The sequence below is a fragment of the Herpailurus yagouaroundi genome, unplaced genomic scaffold (assembly GCF_014898765.1).
Source record: "Herpailurus yagouaroundi ecotype Mexico unplaced genomic scaffold, PumYag 181, whole genome shotgun sequence".
In the NCBI taxonomy this organism is placed as follows: domain Eukaryota; kingdom Metazoa; phylum Chordata; class Mammalia; order Carnivora; family Felidae; genus Herpailurus; species Herpailurus yagouaroundi.
Genome location: NW_024412412.1, coordinates 5,789,732 through 5,813,519, shown reverse-complemented (window position 1 = coordinate 5,813,519; position 23,788 = coordinate 5,789,732). Strand labels below are relative to the sequence as shown.

General features: G+C 43.5%; 1 protein-coding gene across 5 annotated transcripts in view; it reads right to left on the bottom strand.

The window, feature by feature from the left end:
* The window catches only part of MCPH1 (microcephalin 1), a 272,003-nt gene that overhangs the window by 208,115 nt on the left and 40,100 nt on the right, over positions 1-23,788 (bottom strand). For all 5 annotated transcript variants that reach the window (XM_040489805.1, XM_040489807.1, XM_040489804.1 and 2 more), the window contains 4 exons: positions 22,042-22,156; positions 16,282-16,425; positions 12,771-12,857; positions 8,985-10,247 (listed from right to left, as the gene is read on the bottom strand). In XM_040489805.1, the coding sequence (XP_040345739.1) occupies positions 8,985-10,247; positions 12,771-12,857; positions 16,282-16,425; positions 22,042-22,156 (1,609 nt within the window). The remainder of the gene's footprint in view (positions 1-8,984; positions 10,248-12,770; positions 12,858-16,281; positions 16,426-22,041; positions 22,157-23,788) is intronic.

The window sequence follows — 23,788 nt, the reverse complement described above, 5'->3', positions numbered from 1 at the left end:
ACAGTCTGCTCTAAGATCCAGCCATGCTAAGTTTCTTTCACTCATTTTGAAGGTAAGGGTATCAATCTATTTACGCATTACTTTCCGAGACACTCAACCACCACTTTTTGAGAACTTCTAATGCCTAGGGCAGGACATGGATACAATGTTTTTTAAGATCTAAGATTATGAGTAACTAGAATAGAATATTATTTGTTATCCACCATTCAAATCGAAAGTTTACTCAGAGCAAGAGTATATGAAAATAAGAAAGGCAGAGGACTACAGATATAATTTGGAAGCCAATGCACCCCTGTTGTTGCACCACGAGTAAGTATGCTGCTTGCTAGAGTATCTATGTCAAAAAAGATTGTGTTACAGCCACATGCCTCAGGGCTAGGCAAGAAACAGACTGTGAAGCATTTTGTAAACAAAGATCTAAAAAAAAGGATCACAGACTTTTAAAACTTAAGGCTGATACTGCTAATGACACATTTTCATTTTCATACATCACGTAACAACAAAACGATACGAGTTCAGATCTTCCTCCCCTTAAGATGGGGTTACGTCCTGATAAACGCATTGCAAGTTGAAAAAACTGGAAGTTGAAATGCACTTACCACGCAGTCTACAGAACATCATAGCTTAGGCTACGCTTAGCCTAACCAGGCTCAGAACACTCAGCAAGAGGCTACGTACAGCTGGACAATAGTATCTAACACACAGCAAGTGATGTGTTGACTCCTTCGTGTAATTTAACGAATACTGTACTGGAAATGACAGAGAGAATGGCGGTATGAGGGGGTGGCTGTCAGTATGATGGCCATTGACCATCATGATTATGTGGCTGCCTGGGGGCTATGGCTCACTGTGCAGCGCCCAGTGTCACAACAGAGTGTGCAAAGAGTTTCCTACTGCATATCCTAGCGGTACACTGCATATCGACAGCCCCAGGAACAATGCAAATTCAAAACTCTAAGTACGGTTTCTACTGAATGTGTGTTGCTTTCACACAGTAGCAAAGTCAGAAGATCATTAAGTCAAATCATCCTGAGTTGGGAACAGGCCTGAGTTCTTGTGTGATTCCGTAAAAGAACATTTTCACAAGCTCAGCTATGGCAAGTTGCTACTATGTTGTCTTTAAGGATGTTTCTGAAAAACCACAAGCAGCTGAAAGTGCAAAGTAATTGTAAAAGCCGGTAGAAGAGAGAGGCGGGTTGTTATTCCTTTCCACAGCCCAGCAGCATGTTTCCTTCCCAGCTTCCTGCTCTCCTGCCCGCCCACCCACCTCGACCCCCTCCCCCATGGCTGCCGCCATTTGCTCCAAAGCTGGTTTCTCAAGGTCATCGGCTCTCCTCTCTCTCCCAAGGGTGGTCTGAGCACGCCCCACAGTCATCCACTACTCAACGGTCCCAACTCCATGCCTCTTGCCAGGAGGCTTGATATACCCAACTGCCTAACAGACCTCTATCTTCAACGTCTCTGAGAAATTTCAATCAATACAACCCTGGGCCCTGTGTGACAAACGTTTTATCAGCCATCTACGTATCAAGGTTGTAAATCCTAGACTCCTGTCTCTCTCCTCACTGTCATCTCAACTTCATGACACAAGTGATTCACCTAGTTTTCAAAAAGTGATCAAATACAGAGAGAAGAGACCAGAACTTTTACTGTTAAGTTACACTGCCCGGGATTTCAACAATTAGAAATTTGTTTGGGTCAGGGCGCCTGGGTGGCTCAGTGGGTTAAGCACCCGACTCTTGGTTTTGGCTCAGATCACGATCTCACGGTTGGTGAGTTTGAGTCCTACATCGGGTTCTGTGCTGACAGCATGGAGCCTGCTTGGGATTCTCTTGTCTGACTCTTTCCCGCGCATGTTCTCTCTTTCTCTCTCAAAAAAAAAAAAAAAAATAGAATAAACAAACATTAAAAAAAGGGAATTTGTTTGGGTTAACAGTATCATCAAAATACAAACATACCAAGGAAGGTTGGAAGGTGAACTTATTCACTTCTCAGTGTGAATGAGTTAAGTCACTACCTCTGCTGCACCTATCTGGGTTAAGAGGTGGTTTTGATACTAAGTGAAAATAAACCACTGTGGAGGCAGAACCAGGCTAAGGCAGCGTAAGGACAAATGTATATAACCTAAGTGCTAGGAAAAGGAAAGAGACGAGAAAATGGATGTTGAGACAACCATTAAACCCCTTAGAAGAAACCTGGTCCGTGTGGTTGTTGTGTGCAGGGCGGAGGCATAATAAGAGATACACCCTTACTTCCAACACCTAACCTCCTGCGAACTTTACTTTCCTACTTCCAAGACACAAGACTAATTAACACTAGTACGAGTAGTACATCTAAGCACTCAGTATTGATTGATACAAATCACTCTGCAAAATCAACTAGATCAAAGATGAAAAGGCTTCTGAAGCCTTTTCTGATTCTGATTCAAGAATCCATATATTGGACAGGTACAACCATACCCCTAAATCTGACCAATATCCCCCCAGGGAATTTCTTCTGAGTCTCTAAAATCTTAATATTATGAGTCATTTAAGAACAACCTGGAATGCAAGGTCTTAAGACTGCGGAAAGAGCCTTCAAAGACACCTAGGAAAAATCCTTTCCATATAGACTTCTGGGGTTTGGGACACATGCAAAATATTGATGTGTTCGACACACAAAAAAAAACTCAGCTAACAAAAGAATATATATATTTTTTTCGTCCAATAAAACATCAAGTTCACTTTACAAATACAAAAACAAATCTAATCATGATCATCAAAAGATGTGGAATCTTTTCCTTTATAATCACTATGAAGATCATTAAAATTTATTAAAAATTTTTTTAATGTTTATTTATTTTTGAGAGAGACAGAGACAGAATGAGAGTGGGGGAGGGGCAGAGAGAGAGGGAGACACAGAATCCGAAGCAGGCTCCAGGCTCCCAGCTGTCAGCACAGAGCCTGACGCGGGGGTCGAACTCACAACCTGTGAGATCATGACCTGAGCCGAAGTCGGATGCTCAACCGACTGAGCCACCCAGGCACCCCCATTAAAATTTATTTTAGTATGTAAACTAATGTTAATACCATATAACCTTTCCCACAGGGAGTAATTTCTCCATCTTTTTAATTCCCTGATACTTGCATATAGATTATCTTGACTGTATCTTCCCTACTTGTCTTAGTTCCTTAAGGGAAAGGGATAGAACTTTACAGCAACCTTACTTCCCCTTGTATTTATCCCAGTATCTGGGACACAGTAGGTGAAGAGTAGTCATAATAAGGAATAAATGAATAGATGAACAAATCAAACAATCAACAGGTTGTAACCCCTTCCTTACGGCCAGCCTTTCTGTTAAGGCTGACTAACCCACACTGAGTGGTTGGGTTGCTTACCTCCAGTGAGTGTACTGGCAGGTCTGGGAGAGAGGGTTGAAACAGTCTTCTCAAAACATGTGTATTACTTGAATTGTCAAAAGGTGCAGTCATTACTCTTCAATTTAAAATATTTAAGGGGCACCTGGGTGGCTCAGTTGGTTAAGTGCCCAACTTTTGGTTTCGCTCAGGTCATGATCTCGCAGTTCATGGGGTTTGAGCCCTGTGTTGGGCTCCGCACTGGCAGTGTGGAGCCTGCTCAGGATTCTCCCTCTTTCTCTCTCTCTCTCTCTCTCTCTCTCTCTCTCTCTCTGTCCCTCCCTCACTCTCTCCCTCCCTGTCTCTCTCAAAATAAATAAAATTTTAAAAAAATATTCAAGAAATACATGTTATTGTATACCTATGTATTTGATACAATAGTAATTCATAATTTCTCTTGAATGCTCAGAATATGTGAAATATTGAATATCTAAATGCCTATGATTTGAAGGGCTGAGTTATTAGGTATATGTGAAATATTTTTAATTCAATTTAAAAAAAAATAGTATATCTCCTACTGATTCAATGAAATGTAAAATACGTCAGTAAGATTATCAAACTTTCTCATTTGGTTGCAAAACATACCTGAAATAAAAAAACACTTCTCTACCTTAGGATTATGAATTATGAAGAAATACACAAAAATGCACCTTTTACAAATCACATAGCATTTCTGCCTCTAAACCCCATATTGAACCATATTAATCATTGTCTAAGCAGACACTACTATTCACTATGCTACTTCTTCCTTCAAAGTCAGGATGAAGCCTTGTAATTCCTTCCCAACCAAGAGCTATACAGGCAATGGCCCCGAACCAACTGAAGTCAGCACAGACACCATTTGTTATTTCCATCTCTGGGATTAATACACTAAGACAGAACAGTGCTGTATTATGAAGGCTGTAGTGCAATTTAAAATATCTACTTCAGCAGGGACTGTACGATATGACGTATGTGTGCTAATTTACCTCCATCCAAACACCCACTCCAGTGGTCAGCTAACAGGTTAACAAATACCACACTCAAGAGACAACTCCTAGAAATCCTTCTGCCCAATTATTATTAGACCTTTTGCTAACTGGCAAAATGGATCAAAGAAATGAGTTATACTTAGTGGGGTCATCAGTTTGTCAATCAGCATAAACCTTTCTCTGGTTGAATCCATAGATTCAAGAAAACTGGACTGGCTAATATGTTATAGGGGGTCCCCCCACCCATGCATGAATAGGGTGTAATAATCAAGCAAAAGCCACAGCTTGTGTTCCTGGGGGTGATAATATCCAAGACTTGGTCCCCTAAATGGCCGTATGACAAACCGCAGGGTCAAAGTACATCTGGTGGCCTGATGCTGACGAGGTTACAGAAATGTCACCCTAGAATTTTGTAGGCAGCTCGTATGCATTGCAGGCAAGATATGGAAGGTTCATCTGATGGACAAGACCGGTGAGTTTAGCATACAGTTTGCTTTGTGGACAGTTCTCCACCTACGTGCCAATAAATGTTCAATAAACGTCTGTGTGTCTGAGACGAGGAGTGCCAACTTTCACCAGCTTCCGACACTTGTATTACCTATGAAAAAGAATCCGATAGCTGTACGTGACCAAACTGCTGGGATATGGCACGCGTCTGTAGTGACAGGTAAGATTTCTTTCAAGCACAGCAAAGAAGAAGGTTATCCATTGAACCAGTGGACAAGAGTGAAGGTGTGGCTACGAAAAGAATTTCCTTCCGCTTTTGCCAACGGCCATGTGGCCTCACTGGAGCCCCCTGAGCCACCTTTGCCATTGAGAAACAAGTAGGAGCTGACTGTGAGCTACTTCAAGATGACCAGGCAGCTACGTGGCAATTGAAACCAATTTCGGGAGGTGGTCGGAAGGTCCGTGGTTAGCGGTGGCATGGCTGCTGGAAAGCCATCTCAATAGGTGAGTCACGTCAGGCAGCTCTCTACACTCTCCGTCCGAAGTGAAAACGTTACGTGACATCTCCATCCCATGCAAATTCGACGTGGACAGAACTCCTGCACCCGAGCTGCACGTATTTCCGGGTTTTTCAGACCCCGATGCAAGAACAAAGGGAATTTATTTTGACGTCCACTTGACTGCACAACTGACAAGCTTCCACCTATCTTCGTTGGAAGTGACTAATTTGCTGTGTAAGACACACTAAAAGGCACGTATCAAGTGAAAAATCTCACAGGTTTCCATAAATGCTTTATATATGATGAATATGCTTGATGAAAACCATCTGCTTATGGGCTGATATCAGTATCTGGCTGTACCTATCTGTCTGAAAAGGCGTGTTCAAAAGGAAAACATAAAATTTTATTGTACATCTGCCTCAATAAATGTTTGCAATCCATTCTGAAGATATGAATGCTCCATCTGAACCCCAATCAAGAGAAAAGTAATTCCTCTCCCAAAAAACAGAATTCTGTTCTTCTCATTAGGCCTACATTACTGCACTCAAAATATTTGAGTTTTGTCAATAAAAATTTTGTAAAAATGTCTTTTCTTCTCTTTGTGTAAATAGCCACGTGTCTTGATTTTGCTTTCTGGTCCACAAAGCCTGAAATAGTTACTATCTGATTCCTTACAGAAAAAATCTGCGGACCCCTGAAATGGACTAAAGAATGAAGTAAATATATTGCTCTATTGACACTGATATGGAAATATCTGACATTTTAAAAAAGCAAACCTTACGGCAACGAGATGATATAATCCTATTTTTGCAATAAAATCCCTTTGTAACATCTACCCTCACACCCTCACTGGGCACCCCCCCCCCCCACACACACACACAGAGAATCTCGAAGGAATTACAGTGAACCGGTGACAGCAACTGCTTCTAGCAGATGCTCCACAACCAGTTGGTTCACGAAGCATCCAGGGTGACGTGCAACTGAGAAAGCCCATCTGGTGACTCCCCTGTTTAAAACACCCCAGGGGCTTCTCAATCACACTTCAAAACCAAACAAAACCACTCCAAGTCTTGTCAGGTACTAGAGCCCTGGGGATCCGGCTCCTGGCCATCTTTCTAGCTCATTTCCTCCCAGGCTTCCTTCAGCCCAATGAGCTGCAGCTGCACTGGCCTCGGTGCAGTTCCTGCAAGCACTTTCTACCCCAGGGCATTTGTACCTGCTGTTTCCTCAGGCTGAAACATAATTCAAACAGTCATAGGACTACCGGCTCTGCGATGTCTGGTCTGAGGTCTCAGGTCACCTTACCTAACTGCCCGCACTGCTGTGGTGCTGTGTATCATCAGGCTCACTGATTGACGTCATGCTTGCCTTCATCCACTGCGTCTTCCTCACTAGAACATGACCTCTATGCAGGGCACACACTGTTTGCTTCTCTGACATCTTCCAGCAAACTAGACAAGTGCCTGGGACACAAGAGGTGCACAGCTAAGAGCTGTCATGGGAACTCACAGGAGGAGGTACCCGAGGGTAGGAGAGCAACATTTACTCGAAGCAACTTCTGTTACTGCGAGCATATACTTGTTTACAAAATTGTTCATAAAATTAGAGAATAAAAGTCTAAAACGAAAAAAGTACTGATGAATATGATTTCAGAGATTATTTAAAAAAAATTAAAAGTTTCTCCCTCTGTTCCTGTTCTCCTCACGTTTCTTACTGACTCTTTCTGTAACTTGGGCTTGTAACCTTTAGTGCCACCTTCTACCTTCCATACCGACAAGGGCAATGAGTACAAGTGAACTGAAAGCAGAAATTGAAAAAAGACTTTTATTTCAACATAGAATACTTGGAGGTACCGCTTCATGTACAGAGTATTATTCCTGCTCCGCAACTGAGCACACAAGCAAGGTCTAGAGTAAGCTGCAGGCTCTGTGCTTCCACCCCCGTGGTAGGTTCCCAGACAGAGGTGGGACACCGGCTGAGCGGGTAACAGGCAATTTAAACCCAGCAGTGGGTCTTGATTTTATCACAACAAAACAAAGGGATGTGGTTTAGGCTAGACAATACAGAAGTCTCTCCAGCCCTTCAATGCAATGATTTCCTGTCTTTGTGGAATGACATCAAACAAAGTGACCCTACAAGACACCCTTACATTAGAGGGCATAGAACGTCTGTTTCTCGGAGTGAAGTTCGGTCACACCAGGGCCCTGGCTGCACACCGCTGTGTGACAGCCCACATCAGATGAGGCCGACATCTGCAGTCCCCTGGAGCGCCCAGTGCTGGCCCCTCGGGGTTTTCCACGTGCTCCAGGCCCCAGGGGACTGTGGACGCGGGGGAGAGTGCTACAACATCCCGCCTGCAGGGACAACCGCGCTCTTTCTGAACGACGTCGGGGCTGCGGGGTGCGCCTCATGTCTGCAACCAGCCTTTCGTCCCCCGAATTTATATTTTCACATCATTAAACATTATTCAAAGGCTTTAAAAATAAACAAGATAAAAACCGAAGAAAATGAGAATGTAAGCTTTCAGAACAGGATACTCTTAACTACCAAAATAATTCTATATATCTACTGTTTTATATTAACCTTAGAGTCAACATGATTTTAAAATAAATATTTTGAAAACACATACTGAGGCTAACACAAGATATAGTTTGTCAAATGTTGTATATTTTCAGAAAGCTAAAATATTAAAAATATACAAAATTAATCCTCTGTGAGGCTATTCTGGGGACTTTATACCCAAGGAAAAGATCTACAGCAGTGATTATTTCAACCCCTATAACTTCTGCATCTTGAGAAGGTTAGTTAAAATCAGAGGGTAAGCAAACAAATAATCAAGGATAAAGTTAGTCTTATGGAAATTTCAGCTTCATCTTTCGGTAAACATGGTTAAAGTTCAAGATTTCATCACTTTTGATTGCTGAAATTTATCTGTGCTTGTAATCAAAGTGTAAAATAAAATGTCTTCTATTGTTGCTACTTTTGCTACAATTACACAGTTTATTACGATGGCTACAGTTAAATTACACACAGAAATAAAAGTCTATTTAAATCACAACTTAAAGCAAAGTAAATAGAAGCCAACGAGGCCTGTTACGATAAACTTACCCTGAGCAAAAACATTAAAAACATTTTTCTTTATAACTAACACTGCCCCAAGTTTCTTCAAAATAAATACTGCTAACATATTTCCACAGTTCCTTTCTCGTACCTTCTCTTTTCCTGGTGGAAGCAATGCTCACACTGCCTTACTATCCTCCTGGCATCAAGAGCCTCACTCCTGTGAGCAGAGAGATGTTCAAACCCTCCGTCAGAACGCCTGTCTGCACACCAGCCATGTTCCAGGAGGAGGCTGCATGCAAACAGGGGAGCACCTGCTCTGGTTGACTTCCCACGTCAGGCTTCACTCACTTGTCACCCACACGGAAAGGCTTGGAGAAACGTATTCCTAACAGCAGATTGGACCAATGAGCCTAGAAATACCACGGGGCGGTGAGCCACCTTCTCCTAAAGAATCTATCATTGGAAAACATCAAACACCCGTTCTTTAAAAATAAAAAAAGGAAAAAAGCAAACACTTTAATTACGAAAAGGCTGTGGTGACTTCACAAGACGGACACACCATCCCATATTCCCATAACCAAGACACCTGGAAAAGGAGATTCACGTACTTTCACTGCATCCTCTGGACACATCTTCCCTCTGTTGGGCGGAGGTGTCCGCGGTGCAGTCGCCTGCAAAACCCAGCCGGTCGTCAGGCTGCGTTCCACCGCAGGACTCCCGCTTCGTCCGAGGGCGGTCTGCTTTCTGCACGTTCCCCGCGCCCATCAGCTCTCTGGCTTCCGCGCTGCCCCCTTCCAGGGGACGTGAGTCCCCGTCAGGTCCTTTCCCGCCGAGCCCGTCCGCAGCAGGCAGTGCGTCGTGGACCGGAGAGTCTGCGCCATCTGGGCGCGTACCCTCCCCTCTCTGAGCACCAGCCTGCGGACGACTCCCTGCGGTTTCCTCAGCGGCCAGGCAAGCCCACGCTGCGTTCGCTTTGTCACGTGTGGGTTTCTCAAGACTGCGGCGACTTTGTGCCGTTAAATCGCTCGTGGGGGCTGGGCTGGGATTCTTGCCAATGCAGGAGAAGTCAGACGTCTGCAGTATGTTCCTTCTCTCCCCCCGAGAGAGGCCTCTGCAGATGAAGAGAGCAGGGCCCGCTGACGACTGACACCCGGGGAGAAGACCGTCCGAGCTCCTCTCCTTGAGGTTGTCCGGTGAAAAGTAATCGTCGTACGAGGACACGCCGCAGCCAGGAGCCTGGGCGGCAGCCCCGGGCCCGAAGTGCAGGCGGTCCCCTGACGCGAGGAGCCACTCCTGTGACATGCCGGGTTTCCCGCGGCATCTCTTCTTTAGTCTTCCTGTCGGGGACGAATCTGAGATCTCAGACTTTCTTCTTCTCTTCGCCGAGGAGCTCTCAGATCGTGAATGTCCCCAAGGGTGGTGTTCTGTCGCAGATAACGTAGGGGGCAGACCGTGTTTCATGCCAAACACCTCCCTGGGTGCTCCCCCGGACCACGTGTCGGGGGTGACCGCTTCACCCGCAGGATCCCTCTGCCGACTTACTTCTTGTTCTGAAAGACGGCCCGAGGGATTCTGAGGAGTTAACTGGCTGAGGTGACCAGCAGGTGCCGACGAATGAACACTACCGGTCTTCAGTGCAGGTGAAGGATCAGCAGGTGCTGACGAATGAACACCACCGGTCTTTAGTGAAGCTGAAGGACCAGCAGGTGCCGATGAATGAACACTACTGGTCTTCAGTGCAGGTGAAGAAACACACACACCACTTCTACTTTCGTCAACGACTTCTCCCACTCTCCTCTCCTGACTTCCACACCCTGAGTTTCCAGAAAGATTGTCAAAAGATGAGTCCAGAGCACCAGCAAAGGATTCATCTGGAAAACATCAGTAAAGAATTAACTTTTAAGATGCTTTCAATTATTACAGAAGTAATTTTCAGTTAACCGATACTTCTTAAACATAGCTACTGGTTAAAGACAGTATCAACCACATCCACCTGAGGACCCCTTTAGGACCAGCATTTTTCACTAACGAACCCAGGCGTCAGCGTGCACATGGACGGCACGGGGGGGCGGGAGGCAGGGACAGACCTCCACCACCATCACGCTCACCTTCTGTACATTCACATGCATGTGCACGTGTTTTCAGAAAGAGCATTGGCACCTTGTTCAATTCTCAAGAAGGTCAATCATTCTAAAAGGTTAGGACTAACACCACGGTCTAGGTCAAGTTCTAGCCTTTCGTGAACACAGCCCACCGACCCCCAGTCCTCCACTCAAAGCCTCATGTTGTATTTATATCCAACAGTGAACCACCAGGTAGATGGTAGGGTGCTGTCTTCCCTTGTGTCTTGTACATTTCTTGAGAGTAGTGCTAAGTTGACCGCCTCCTGTCTCCCGAAAACTGCAAGCGTGTGTGTCCCTCCAGGCCCTGCCTTCACCCCACACTTTAATCTGAGTAATTCCTATCCGTACTTCAAACCCTCCCCCCACCCCTCGAACGTGCCTATCTCTGAACCCTCCTGCTGCACCAGGTCTGGTTGCACACATCCTCCTCCAGTATGCAGAATGCTGCCTGAATTTCCCAAAAGCAGGTGTCCTAGTGTTCTTATTATTCCTATCTGTCCCTCTCACTAAACTGGAAGTTCCCAGTGCACAGACACTATTTTCTGGCATCTGAGGCCTCGAGCCCCACAGAGGTGGTCCACAGGGAGCAGCGAAGCCCACAGGGCAGGGAGGCGCTGTACCCACACCGAGTCAAGGAGCCTGTGTGTCCCTAAGTCAGGAGCAAGAAACAGAGGACACTTTTAATACCAGCAGCTGAAGACGCTTAGCACACTTTTCAAAAAGCTGACAAGCAGTGAGACATGTCATTGGGCATAAATTCTGAGGTCACACTGCCTAGGTTCAGGTCCTGGACTGGCCAATCACAAACTCTATGAACTTTTACGAGCTGCTTGACCTCGCTGGCCTAGTTTTCTTGTGAACAAAATGGGGGTGACAAGGGTAACCATTTAGTAGGGCTAGTGGGGGAGTTAAATGAAACACAGTATGTAAGATACCCAGAACAGCACCTGTGACACAGGAAAAATGAAATCTGTGTTACATACTATTACTTGTGTCCAACTTACGTAAAATAAATCCATCAAGTGTGAAATAAAAAGATTATTTAAGATAAATGGGTAAGTAATTCCAACACACACCAAACAGATTATAAAAATAAGCCACACATGGGACACCTGGGTGGCTCAGTTGGTTAAGCATCCGACTCTTGATTTCGGCTCAGGTCAGGATCTCACAGTTCGGGAGTTCGAGCCCCGCTTCCACCTCCATGCTGATGGCACACAGTCTGCCTGGGATTCTCTCTTCCCCTCTGTCTGACCCTCCTGAGCTCTCTCTCAAAATAAATAAATAAACTTAAAAAAAAAAATAAGCCACACATGAAAGGGAGCTGTAGTTTAAACTCCTAATACCTCCACACTGTTCTGTCATCTATCCCTGCTGTGACTTTCATAGGATATTCTGTAACATTTCAAGCACTTTGAACAGCTAGCTCTTTGCGGGGGTCAGTGATTCTTATTTGGGCCCTACTGTCAGCTGAAACTAGGTGGTTATATCACATTTCTTAAAATTTACTCAAAGGAAAGCTATAAGCATGAAAAATGATCATTCAAAGCATAACACAGGCTTCCACATTTAAAAGGTGTATGTATAATATATAATTCTAATTTTATTCTAATACTTGGCTAAAATGTCTTTTTATTGTTTATGTATTTTTGAGAGACAGAGACAGAGCATAAGCAGGGGAGGGGCAGAGAGACAGGGAGACACAGAATCTGAAGCAGGTTACAGGCTCCAACACAAGGCCCGAAGCGGGGCTCGAACTCACGAACCGTGAGATCATGACCTGAGCCGAAGTCGGACACTTGACCGACTGAGCCCCCCAGGAGCCCCTCCAATACTCTGCTTCCAAACAGAAATCCGTCTATCTTCTAAATTTCTCAATGATCTTTCCACACCTCACGGACACTCAGTCATATGCTCCTTGTAGTCACGATATACGGTGTGAAACAAGCAGCCCTGTGTTGTCAGTAACACAGTCTACAATGCATGCGAATTACTACTTATAGCACGGATTTTTTTTTTAAACAATGAGCAATAGTTTCTGTGCCAAGAGAGCAAATGCCTGGGAGAAAAACCGTAGGAATCCCAGGTGATTTAACTGATGAAATTTCTTATACGCTAATTGCATTACAATACCTATTTTTTATTACCTAATTCCAGTGAAATTCATGAATTCTAGTTTTTAGCTGTTCTTCACATCAGAAGAAACTCCAAATACGAAAATCACAATATTCTCAAAGTTTAAATATATCACAGAAAAGAAAATAACCTTACCTGAACACAAAGTATCACGTGAAATGTTCCAAGCTTCACACGGGGACTTAAACGGGTCATCGTGAGACTTCTCAAGCAGCTGGGAAGCTGAAAACATAACCGAACCCTTCATCAGATGCACCTCTGACTCGTGGGAGCCCACGGCAAACCCACTCGTTCTGTTCTCCCACACCACACCAACATCGATTTATGTCTGTTAGTTCACACTCCCGACTTACTACAAAACGGTAAGCACAAAAAACTCTTACTCAAATCTACTGCAGATGGTGAGATTCGTAAAAACTAATCTACACAAGTCATGTTTTTTTAATTTTATTTTTTATTTTTATTTTTTTCATCTTTGAGACAGAGAGAGACAGAGCATGAGCAGGGGAGGGGCAGAGAGAGAGGGAGACACAGAATCCAAAGCAGGCTCCAGGCTCCGGGCTGTCGGCACAGAGCCTGATGTGGGGCTTGAACTCACGGACCGTGAGATCATGACCTGAGCTGAAGTCGGATGCTAAACTGACTGAGTCACCCAGGAGCCCCTACATAAATCATGTTATAAAAAGGATTAAATTTAGGATAATTAGAGTTAGAAGAGATTTTGAAAAGTCAGTTTGCCTGGGCCTAAGCAGAAGCCCAACAGAGGTAAAGAAATATTCTCAATTCATCTTGTTGTCTGATAGTCAAGGCTCCTTCTTTTAGAAGCAACCGTTAGCCCTGTAACTAGAGCAGCGGTTCTAAGCCCTGGGCATCTTGGCTCCCAGCGGGTGACGGTCACGTCTGCAGACATCACTGGATGTCACGTGGGTGTGACCTGAATACTGCTGGTGTGCAGTGAGTGGGCAGAGGCCAGGGATGCTGCGAGACACCCTGCCAGTCACAGGACAGCACCTCCCCACCACCCCTCACGTGCCCTCAACAAAGAATTGATCAGCCCAAAATGTCGATAGTGTCAAGGTTGAGAAACCTCAGAGATTTCACAGAAAAAATCCAGGACATCAATCACTCAACAAGTAAGGTCACAAATATCATCTTCAAAGGCTGTGCAGACGACAAACCAGAAACAAGAAAGATGTTTTGGTCTCATACCCAAAGATGTTTGTTAAAGAGACTCACAGCATGCTTTCTTGAGGAAACATAAGCAGACAATTTAAAAACCAAGATAAGAGAGGTGAGCACACAGAGAAGTGTTTCAGATGTTGAATTCTGAGCTGTGCTGGATGCAGTCAAGTGGCAGAATTCACACCGCAAAGTAACGGCACAACGCTTGAGGCATATCAAGTATACACGTGATGAGACAGTGAGCGGAATTGCTCGCTCCCTAGCTCCACATCCACGCCCCCCTCCTCTTCACAGAAACCTCATTCTATCAGTGTAGCCACGCTCTCGTAAAAGACCGTTTTCAGCCTTGTTTGTAGTCTCCTTCTCAGGCTAAATCTACTACAGTCCCCCTTGGCTGTCATCCTGGGTGACACTGGTCATCAGGCAAATCAAACTACGTGGATGAACACAATACAAAGGACTGTGCTTTACTTCTTGGATTATCTGGAGTCGTTTTTTGCCTCTACAGTTCTCTAGCCATAAATGCTTACAACCAAGAAGAGCTGTAAGACTGAGTCCTATTGGATCGAACTTCTGGTATACCAGGTTGCCCACAGGAAGCTAGCTCAGCTGGGAGGCACAGACATTTTAAAGCGGAAGCCAGGCACCAAAGAAGACTAAGCAGAAAAATGAGACACAAGACTCTTGAAAACCACGGAATAGCCACCCTATGACTTGTGCTTAGGACTCCTTTGACGTGGCGGAAACACGCACCTGTATCTAATCTGAGCCACTGGTTTTGTTTGTTACACGCGGCCAAAGCTAACCTTAACCGATACAGGTGCCCACTGCACATTCACATACAAATATAAATTCAAGATAGGCTGAAATAAACCATAAAGGTAACAGGAAAAGACACACAACAATTTTAAAACCTTGTGGTGGGGGAGTTCTGAGCGTCAGGGGAATCCTGGATGCCCTAAGGAAAAAACGAACAGATTTGTCTACATTAAATGTAATGTTTCTGCTTCATAAAAGTTGCTGCATGTTAAATGAGAAAACAAAAGATTTTGAGTATTTCAATCAACAATATATTTACTGAGTGCCTACTACGAATGCACACTGGGCTCCACGCTAGCCACGAGAAAATGTTGCAACATATGACGATTATTGTGCATGATATAAAAAAGACCCTTGCAAATCAGAAAAACAGGCAACTGGACAAAAACATATAATTCACAAAGATAATGCAAAAGTTGTAATTACTGATAGAATCAATAACATAAAAATACGTTCCTCTCATAAAAGTGACCTCGAAAGCTAATTAAACAAAGAAATGCGGTTTTTCTATCCCAAACTGAAAAAGATACGGAATCACACCATTTTCCCAAACCTGGAGAAACTGGTTCATAAACAGCGGGCGACGGTAAAATGCCATGTTGAAAGGCAAAAATTTTAAATTCCATCTTTGTGAATTAATACTATTGAAATACACAGGACTACACAGATTTACTGAGAAGCAGGTCTACTGGCATACGGATTGTAACAGTGAACAGGAAATGGAAAGCCTTATGACCACAAATAGGAAAATGGTTAAACAAAACACAAGAACCATACCATGCAATTTAAGAAGAATAAAGACTTGCAGTACTATTTCTAATGAAGAAAAATTGGGAAAACCTCCACTAACAGACGATTCAGTATCCAAACTCTAAACTACTCCACAACATCTCAAAAAGAGAAAAGAAAAGAAAGGGAGAAGGAGGGTCCACACCTATTGATTTGGAAAAAACCTCCAAGCCACTTGTAAGGTTAAAAAAAAAAAAAAAAAAAAAGGCTTAAAATAATAGGTATGCCAGATTCAATTTAGGTGAAGAAAGACTACAGGTCCACAGCACACAGAAAGATACAGAAGCCTGTGCACATAGGCGTATGCCACACCAGAAACAATGTGGAAAAACACGCCAACTTAAAATGTGGGTTACCCGTGGGCGGAGGAGAATTTGATGGGAATCCAGATGGGTGTTCACTATGAGCCACATGCTGGTAAATGTTTTATGAATATGTGCTCACACGTTATTTAACCGGAAACTTTAAAGATAGCCCAAATAAAGAAAAACATAAACTCATGCAGGAGATAATTAGTCTAAAGCAAATTCTCTCAAAAGAAGAGCCTGGTTTATTATTTAAAAAAAAAAAAAAATCCCAAAGATATTAAAAATCACAAAGGGGCTACAAAAAATAGATTCTCAACCTATACATCCAAAAAGTACACACCCAATATATGCTTAAAATATATGCTTTAAAAATCTTAATGAAGCCTAAGATTTTCTGGAGGAAAATATTAACACAGTCCACCCTGAAAGAGGTAAAAATCTATTAGAATCAGGAAACATGTGAAGTATCTAGGGAAGAAGGAAAAAACCTTCCCCCCACAGTTCACTCAGCAAGTGCTCTGCTCCCTTTATAAAGTGTACACACTTACAGGTAGGTGACAGGTTCTCCCTTTTCTCCTTCATCTGCTGTAACCTCTTCTGCATGGTGTTGTGCTGGCCGCTGCACATTTTAATTGTGGGACTGTACACCAATGAGCCATTAGATTCAAATAAGAGAACAGGGACATCATTATCTGAAAATAAACAAAAATCCAATTTTAAGCTTTAAAAAAAAAAAAAAAAGCCTTCTTACTGCAACCATCTGATTCGTTGCAAGGGAACACCCCACGACCCATCCCCACGGTCCTCCTCCTCCCCTTCACCATCATCACCTACTACGGCCAATGCTCTGTCATCAGCCTACCACCTCCACAATCATCAACCTTGGCACTAAAACTGCTGACATCTGCTGAGAAACGCCCACCTGCCAGGGACTGTGCACTAAGCACTATCCGTGCACCATTTCATTCAACCTCTCCCCAAACCGTGCAGCAGGTATCAGAATTTAAAGATGAAGAAACCAAGAAACAAAGTTAATTTATTTGTATGTGCCCAGGCTCACACACCTAGTGAGAAGGGAAAGCCAGAACGCAATCTGGCTCTGAACTGTTGGTGAGGAGAGGCGGGGTACGTCACCCCAAACGTGCCGCTTTGGCAAAGGGGTTACCATGGGCAAAGTGTAGTCACATAACAGCAGGTGAAAAGAAAGGCACTCTGACACCCCCCAGCCCAGCTTCTTCCTCAAGACAGGAGATAAAACTCCCCTTTGAGAGGTGTACCCCCTGCACATTATCACCAGGGATGGGGAGCTGAGGCCAAGAGAATCCTGTAAAACAGACCTTGTTAAAATAACCCGTGTTCTCTTTTGGTCCTTCTTATATGTCACTCTTCCACGGCTGCCCCTCTCTGTTCAACGTCAGCACGAAAGTTCTACCACTGCGTTGGGCCTTCAATTCCTTTGAGAGCCCCCATGTCACAGAAAACGTACAAGCATGTACACTTTTCTCCTGTTAGTCTGTCTTCGGTAACAGATCCCCAGCTGAGAACCGAAGATGTGTGCGGGGAAAGTTCTCTCTTCCAGTAGTTTTCAGCCTGGGTTATAGAAACCACCACCACTCACCAAGCCTCCCTGACCTCCAACACACGTGCGCACACACACACATGCACACACAAACACACGAACTCTGAGGTCAGGAGTCCTCCAGCCATGAAATGAGGGCTAAATGGTGTGTCAGTGCACAGGTGTGCCTTTTTCTGGAATCCGTACCTTGCTCAAAGAGAACTTTAGGGCTCTGACCACCTCCCCTCATCCACCAAACAAAAAGACCCACCAAAAATCATTCGGTATCTTCTCCTTTGTGACTCTTAAGCCTGAACAACTCTAACTACAATTTTGACAATATGCAGACATATGTCAGTTGTATCTTTAACACCTTTTATTTGCAGTATTTTGATTTTTATTAAGATCTAAATTTGATTTTTTATCTATCAGTACTTTGCCCAACTCTTTTCAAATCCAGCATCACTGGTGTAGGAAGAAGCCCAAATGGCAAGAGGATGAAGGAGGCAGAGAGGTCTGGTACTGCCGTGAGGCTGGAGAGGAGACCGGATCAGAGGCCGTGCTGTGCCGCAGGACATGTTAAACACAGGGTTTCATCCGAAAGACGCTTCCTGACCATGACACTGTTGACGCTGAAGCCCTAGGTGGGGTGTCCCCCTGACTTCTGGTTTACACCCTTCTGACCCTAGTCAGGTGACAGATGGTAAGGACACAGTGCCTCACGGGGCCCAGTCAAGGAGCCGCATGAAGGGCTCATATGGGGTTGATGCAGGCTTAGAGGGAATCAAGCAATCACTCGGAAGCAGGAGTCAGGATCCTCGCAAAGAAGGGGCATCAGGCAGAAAGTGACATCAAGAACTACCGCGTGTTTCTGGCTGGAGCAGCACAGCAGACCGGACGGTCAGAGTGAGGCTGTAAAGGAGGGACCAGTACAGCACAAGAGAAAGACTTGACTCTCGGACACGGGATGACTCAGCACGAGAATGAACGATACAGGCACGGTGTGTGGACAATTATCTGGCAGCACCATGCAGGCCAAATGTTCGTCAATTCTGCTGTGTTACTATGACAGATTCAAAGCAACGCTTGATAATTCTACATAAAAAATTTCAGAACACAGAGAATTTGTGACATGGCAACATACACTAAAACAAAAAACTAGAGAAATGAATGTTTCCTTTTTCTATGCTATACACTATATAGTTACCGAAATTGCTTACATGCATCAATGGCATGTTGGGACTGGCCAGAAACCCTAAATTTAGGTGGTGAAAAAGGCAAAAAAGAGAAATACAAAAAACACATATAGTACTTTAGAGTTTCATGAGGTCCTAAAGTATTTCTCTAAATCATTAAAAGAACACATGTAGGGGTGCCTGGGTAGCCCAGTTAGTTAAGTGTCCAACTCTTCTTGATTTCAGCTCAGGTCAGGATCTCATGGTTCCTGAGTTCGAGCCCTATGTTGAGCATTGACAGCCTGGAGCCTGCTTGGGATTCTCTCTCTCTGCCCTCCCTCCTCTCTCTCTCTCTCTCTCTCTCTCTCTCAAAATAAATAAATGAACTTAAAAAAAAAATACATCTAACAACAACAAAAAAAAAAACTTCAATTTTAAAAATGGGCAGAGGATCTAAACAAGACATTTTTCCAAAGAAGTTATATAAATGGCCAACAGGCACATAAAAGAGACTCAACATCATTCAACACCAAGGAAATGCAAATCAAAATCACAGTGAGATTCCAACCACATATTAGAACAGCTATCATTAAACAGATAAGAAATAACAAGTGTTGGCAAGGACGTGCAGAAAAGGAACTCCTGTACACTCGTGACAGAAATGTAAATTGGTGCAGACGTTGTGGAAAACTCTATGGAGGTTTCTCAAAAAACTAAAAACAGAACTTCCATATGATCCAGGATTCCACTTTTGGAAATCTACCTGAAGGAAACAAAAACACTAATGTGAAAATATATCTGCACGCCCATTTCACTGCAGCATTAATTACAAAGGCCAAACAAGGAAACAACCTAAATGTCCATCTATGGATTAAGGGAAACGTGGGTATGTGTATACACACACACAGGACTATTATTTGACCATAAAAAAAGAACAAAACCTTGCCATTGATGATAACATGGATAGGCCCTGAGGGCATTATGCTAGTGAAATAAGTCATTTAATGAAAAAGATAATACTATATGTTATCTCTTATATGTGTAATCTATAAACAAAATCAGAAAACAAAAACAGAAAAACCAACCTCATGGATACAGAAAACAGACTGGTGGCTGTCTGAGGCCCGGAGTCGGGGAGTGAGCAAAATGGGCGAAAGGGGTCGAAAAGCACAAATTCCCAGTTGTAAAACGAGCAAGGCATGGGGGTGTGATGCACATCAGGGGGACTACAGTTAATACCGTACTGAAAGTAGCTGGGAAACTGGGTCTTGAAAGTTCTATCCTGAGGAAAAAAATGTTTTATAACTATGTATGGTGATAGATGTTAAGTGGACTTGTGATCATTTTACAATATACACATCGGATCACTATACTGTACATCACAAACCAGTATGTTATACCAATCAGACTTCAAAAAAACCCCAGAAATGATTCTATGACTAAATACATTAAGGACAAAAATGTCTCCATTTTTTTGATTCCACAGAAGCAGCCTGTTGCTACCAGAAATGAAAAATGGAGGTAACTGATCTTCTACAGTGAATACAGAATATTAAAACCCTTGTGCAAGGTGCAACCATAAACAAAAGTGATTGTGCCACTGTTCCAGTGCTGTAATGTTTTACAAGTAATTCAAGACAGGAATAGAGTATCTTGAAGGCAAGTAATGCCTACACAGAGAAAAAAGAAATACAAAAGCTATATAAACTACAAATGATGTCTACATAAAAGCATCAGGGAACCACTGAAGAGAGCAGGACCCGATGAGTCAAGATTCTGGAGAGGGGGAATGCTCAGAGGCCAGCTACTAAGCAGAGGATGCCTTCACCCCCAGGAGGATTTATCATTAAAGGGCCTGGGGCAAGAGGCTGAAGGTCTGGTCTTTGAGCACAAAGAGAGCAGTTGCCGAGAAATAAAAGTACAAGCAAAGAGAAGACAGAGCCAACAGTTTGTCAGTATCAACAAACTCAAGAGAAAACCGAAAGCTTCCCCAATGAACAGGGCAGAGTAGAAATCCAGTCCTTGCATGCATGTGATTTCACCCTCAAGAGAGTTGCCAAACTCTGAAGCTACAAGAGGCAGGATCCCAAAAGCGAAGCAGTGTGTGATGTAAAGTTCTCTGTGGTTTATTTTCTCTGGAAGCTGAGAGCCAGCCAGGGGAAGGGGTCCTAGTTACGACTGCAGGCTCTCAGTGGAAAGGTCTAGATGGCCACAGCCTGGTATCACTGTCATATCAGAAGTCTACCAAGCCTTACCAAAATCCGAGAAGTTCCTATTCAAATCAGTCCAGATAAAGCCTACTGGAAACTCGGTAGATAAGAAAGTGATATTGCCTAGAGTTTCAAACATACTTTATAACTAATGACTTGCCTTCAATTACAAAAGCCATCATTCCTACTGAGACAGGGCGAGATGACAAAAGGCAGGAGGAAAAAAACATACAAAACAACAGAGCAGAGGCATTCAAGATCTTGCAGATAAGAAGAAAAAACGTGAGTGATTTAATCAGAATAGCAGAATCTATTACAAAAAGGGAAACCCTAGAACTGCAAAATAAAATAACCAAAATTATGAACTCAAAAGATGAGTTTTATAGCAGATTACACGAAGCAGAACGTATTAGTGAACTGTAAAGAAAAGGTCAATAGACAATATAGAAACGGATACACAGAGGGGAAAAAACAATTCAAGCACCCCCTGTGAACTCCAAGTAGGATATTTAAAAAGAAAACTGGCCCATGAACATAAAATTCAAACTGTTGAAGGCAAAAAAGCAAACAAAATGCAGAGTTAAAAGGAAATAACTTTAAAAAAACAAAAATATAACTGTGGGCTAATTTGCAAATAGGTATCATGAAAACTCAAAGACAACAGAAATATGTTTCTTCTTTTTTTTCCAGCTTTACTGAGGAATAATTGACAAATAAAAATTATATATATTTAAGGTGAAATTAAAAAAAAAAAAAAAAAGAATTGAGGCACCTGGGTGGCTCAGTAGGTTAAGCATGCGACTTCAGCTGAGGTCATAATCTCACGGGTCCATGGGTTGGAGCCCCGCATCAGGCTCTGGGCTGACAGCTCAGAGCCTGGAGCCTGCTTTAGATTCTGTGTGTCTCTCTCTGCCCTCCCCTCACTCTCACTCTGTCTGTCTCTCTCTCAAAAAATAAACATTAAAAAAAATTAAAAGAAAAAAAGAATGTATCATCTAACATTTGCCTATTTTGAGTAACAAAACAAAAACACCAAGTATGAGGTAAAACTACAAAGTTAGATATAAAATAACAAAGAAATAAACAGGAACTTATTAGAATAGGGCTTCTTAGTCAAAATCTGTTCTTCCATAATGATTCCTGAAAATAAAAAGTTCTATCAATTTGGTGAGCAACCCCAAGACTGCGTGGCTGATTAGCTCAAATCCACGGCCCCACAAGCAGCCACGGTCAAGCTTCCGCAGGCTGGACCTACGGAGTCCCCCCTTACCAGTGTCCACCCTGGATGCCACTGGTCATCAGACAAATGAAACCAGACGTCCACCAGAACAAGTGCCCAGGACCACGCTGTCTGTCTGGACTCACCCAGAGTTGTTTTTTGCCTCTGGAGCTCTGTAGCCATTTTCTGAAATTTCTTCTGAAGTCTTTTATCATGTTCTGGCGTTTTAGGAATAAAATCTTTGGGCTGCATACACTTACGCTGTGCAAAAAGGACATAAAAATGAACACTTTATTGCAACCCTTTCATGTGCATTTGGTATCTTTTATAACACTGCAAATAAAACCATCTTAAAGAGGTACTTCTTGCACTGCCTGTGAAATAGCAACAGTCATTTCTTTCTGTGCATCTGTAAAAATATCAGAATTTTAAGAATAAATACAAGGCTGTGCTCTAAGTAGCTCTGTTTTCTCAGGCATTTTCTCCTGACATGCTCCCAGCATTCTTAGTTTCCATGAAAGTTCTTAAAGGAAATTAGTCTTTTCTTTATTTTGGTTACTCTGTTATCTCTCCCCCTCCCCCCACCAAAATTATGACATAGTAACAAAATACAAAAGCAATTTTTTAACTACCAGAAAAAAGAACCATTATTTAATCTTGCCCTATTGTCTTTAAATCACAGTAATTCTATTCAGCCAGTGAAACCCAAAAGCTCTAAACACACGCAGAAGGTGTGACGCACAGGATGAAGCCCAAGGCTTGTAACCAAAAAGTCTTGGGTGAATTTTCTCACACTTACACTTGTGTTCTTGACCGAGCATCCTGCTCTCATTCATTATTTAACAAAAATGTTGTGTCAGGCACTGGTCTTGAAACAGAAAAAGATTCTTGCTATCAGGAGCTTATGCTTTATTAATGAATGACAGAAAATAAACCACAATTAATAAGTAAAATAAATTATATGTGTGAAAATAAACATAATTAGTAAGTAAAATAAATTGTATGTGTGTCGGGAGGGTTAATTCCAGCAGACCTGGAACTCGCCTCAACTGTTTTCCCCGAAGTACACGCACAGCATGCAATGTACTGATGAACAATGTTGCTTTGTAACCGAGAGTCCAAAGCATCTGGGGGCATTTGTATTCTCAAGGCCTGTCCACTGCTTATCACCAGCGGGAGGGCTCCGCTGTTGGGGGAGGTAATACACTCACAACAAGGGTACATGACCACAAACCGTAAGAGGCTCCCCCCACCCGCCTCCCTGTCACCGAGTGCTCCACAGCCTCCCCAGCACGGTCACGTAGAGTCCTGCGGATCTTCACGGGCAACTGAACCTTACAAAACGGCCACCATGACTACAGTGTGTCAGCAAGGGGAAAGCACTACAGACCAAAGGAGCACGGTAGGCGAGTGGGGCGCCAGGCAGTCGGCAGAGGCGAGAACTGCCACAGCACACAGGACAGTCGGAGGGGGTCTCACGGAGAAAGGAACCCGGGTACAAAGCCCCACCGAAGTCAGAAAAATGGTCACATCATGGAGTGTGGGGGGAGCAGCTTCCAGACAGAGGGAACAGAAAACGTAACGGCTCTAAATCACAAACATGCTTGGGATATGTGCGCAACAGCAGGGAAGAGGGTCAGGCTGGCAGCAGAAAGAGTGAGGGAGGGGCAAGCCGAGACCCTCCTCCAAAAGCCCAAGAGACTACGGTCTGCAGTCACGTTCACTCTGCAATTGCACTTAGAAGAGGGAAAGGGAATGTTTTCAGGCACAAGCAAACAAAGCGTATAAGCTGTCGTGACTTAGGACTCATATTAGGAAAAATGACAAAGATTAGTAATATCCAGGTGTGGTCACTGTGTAAACAGGGGTGACTGTTCGCATCAGAGAGCGTGC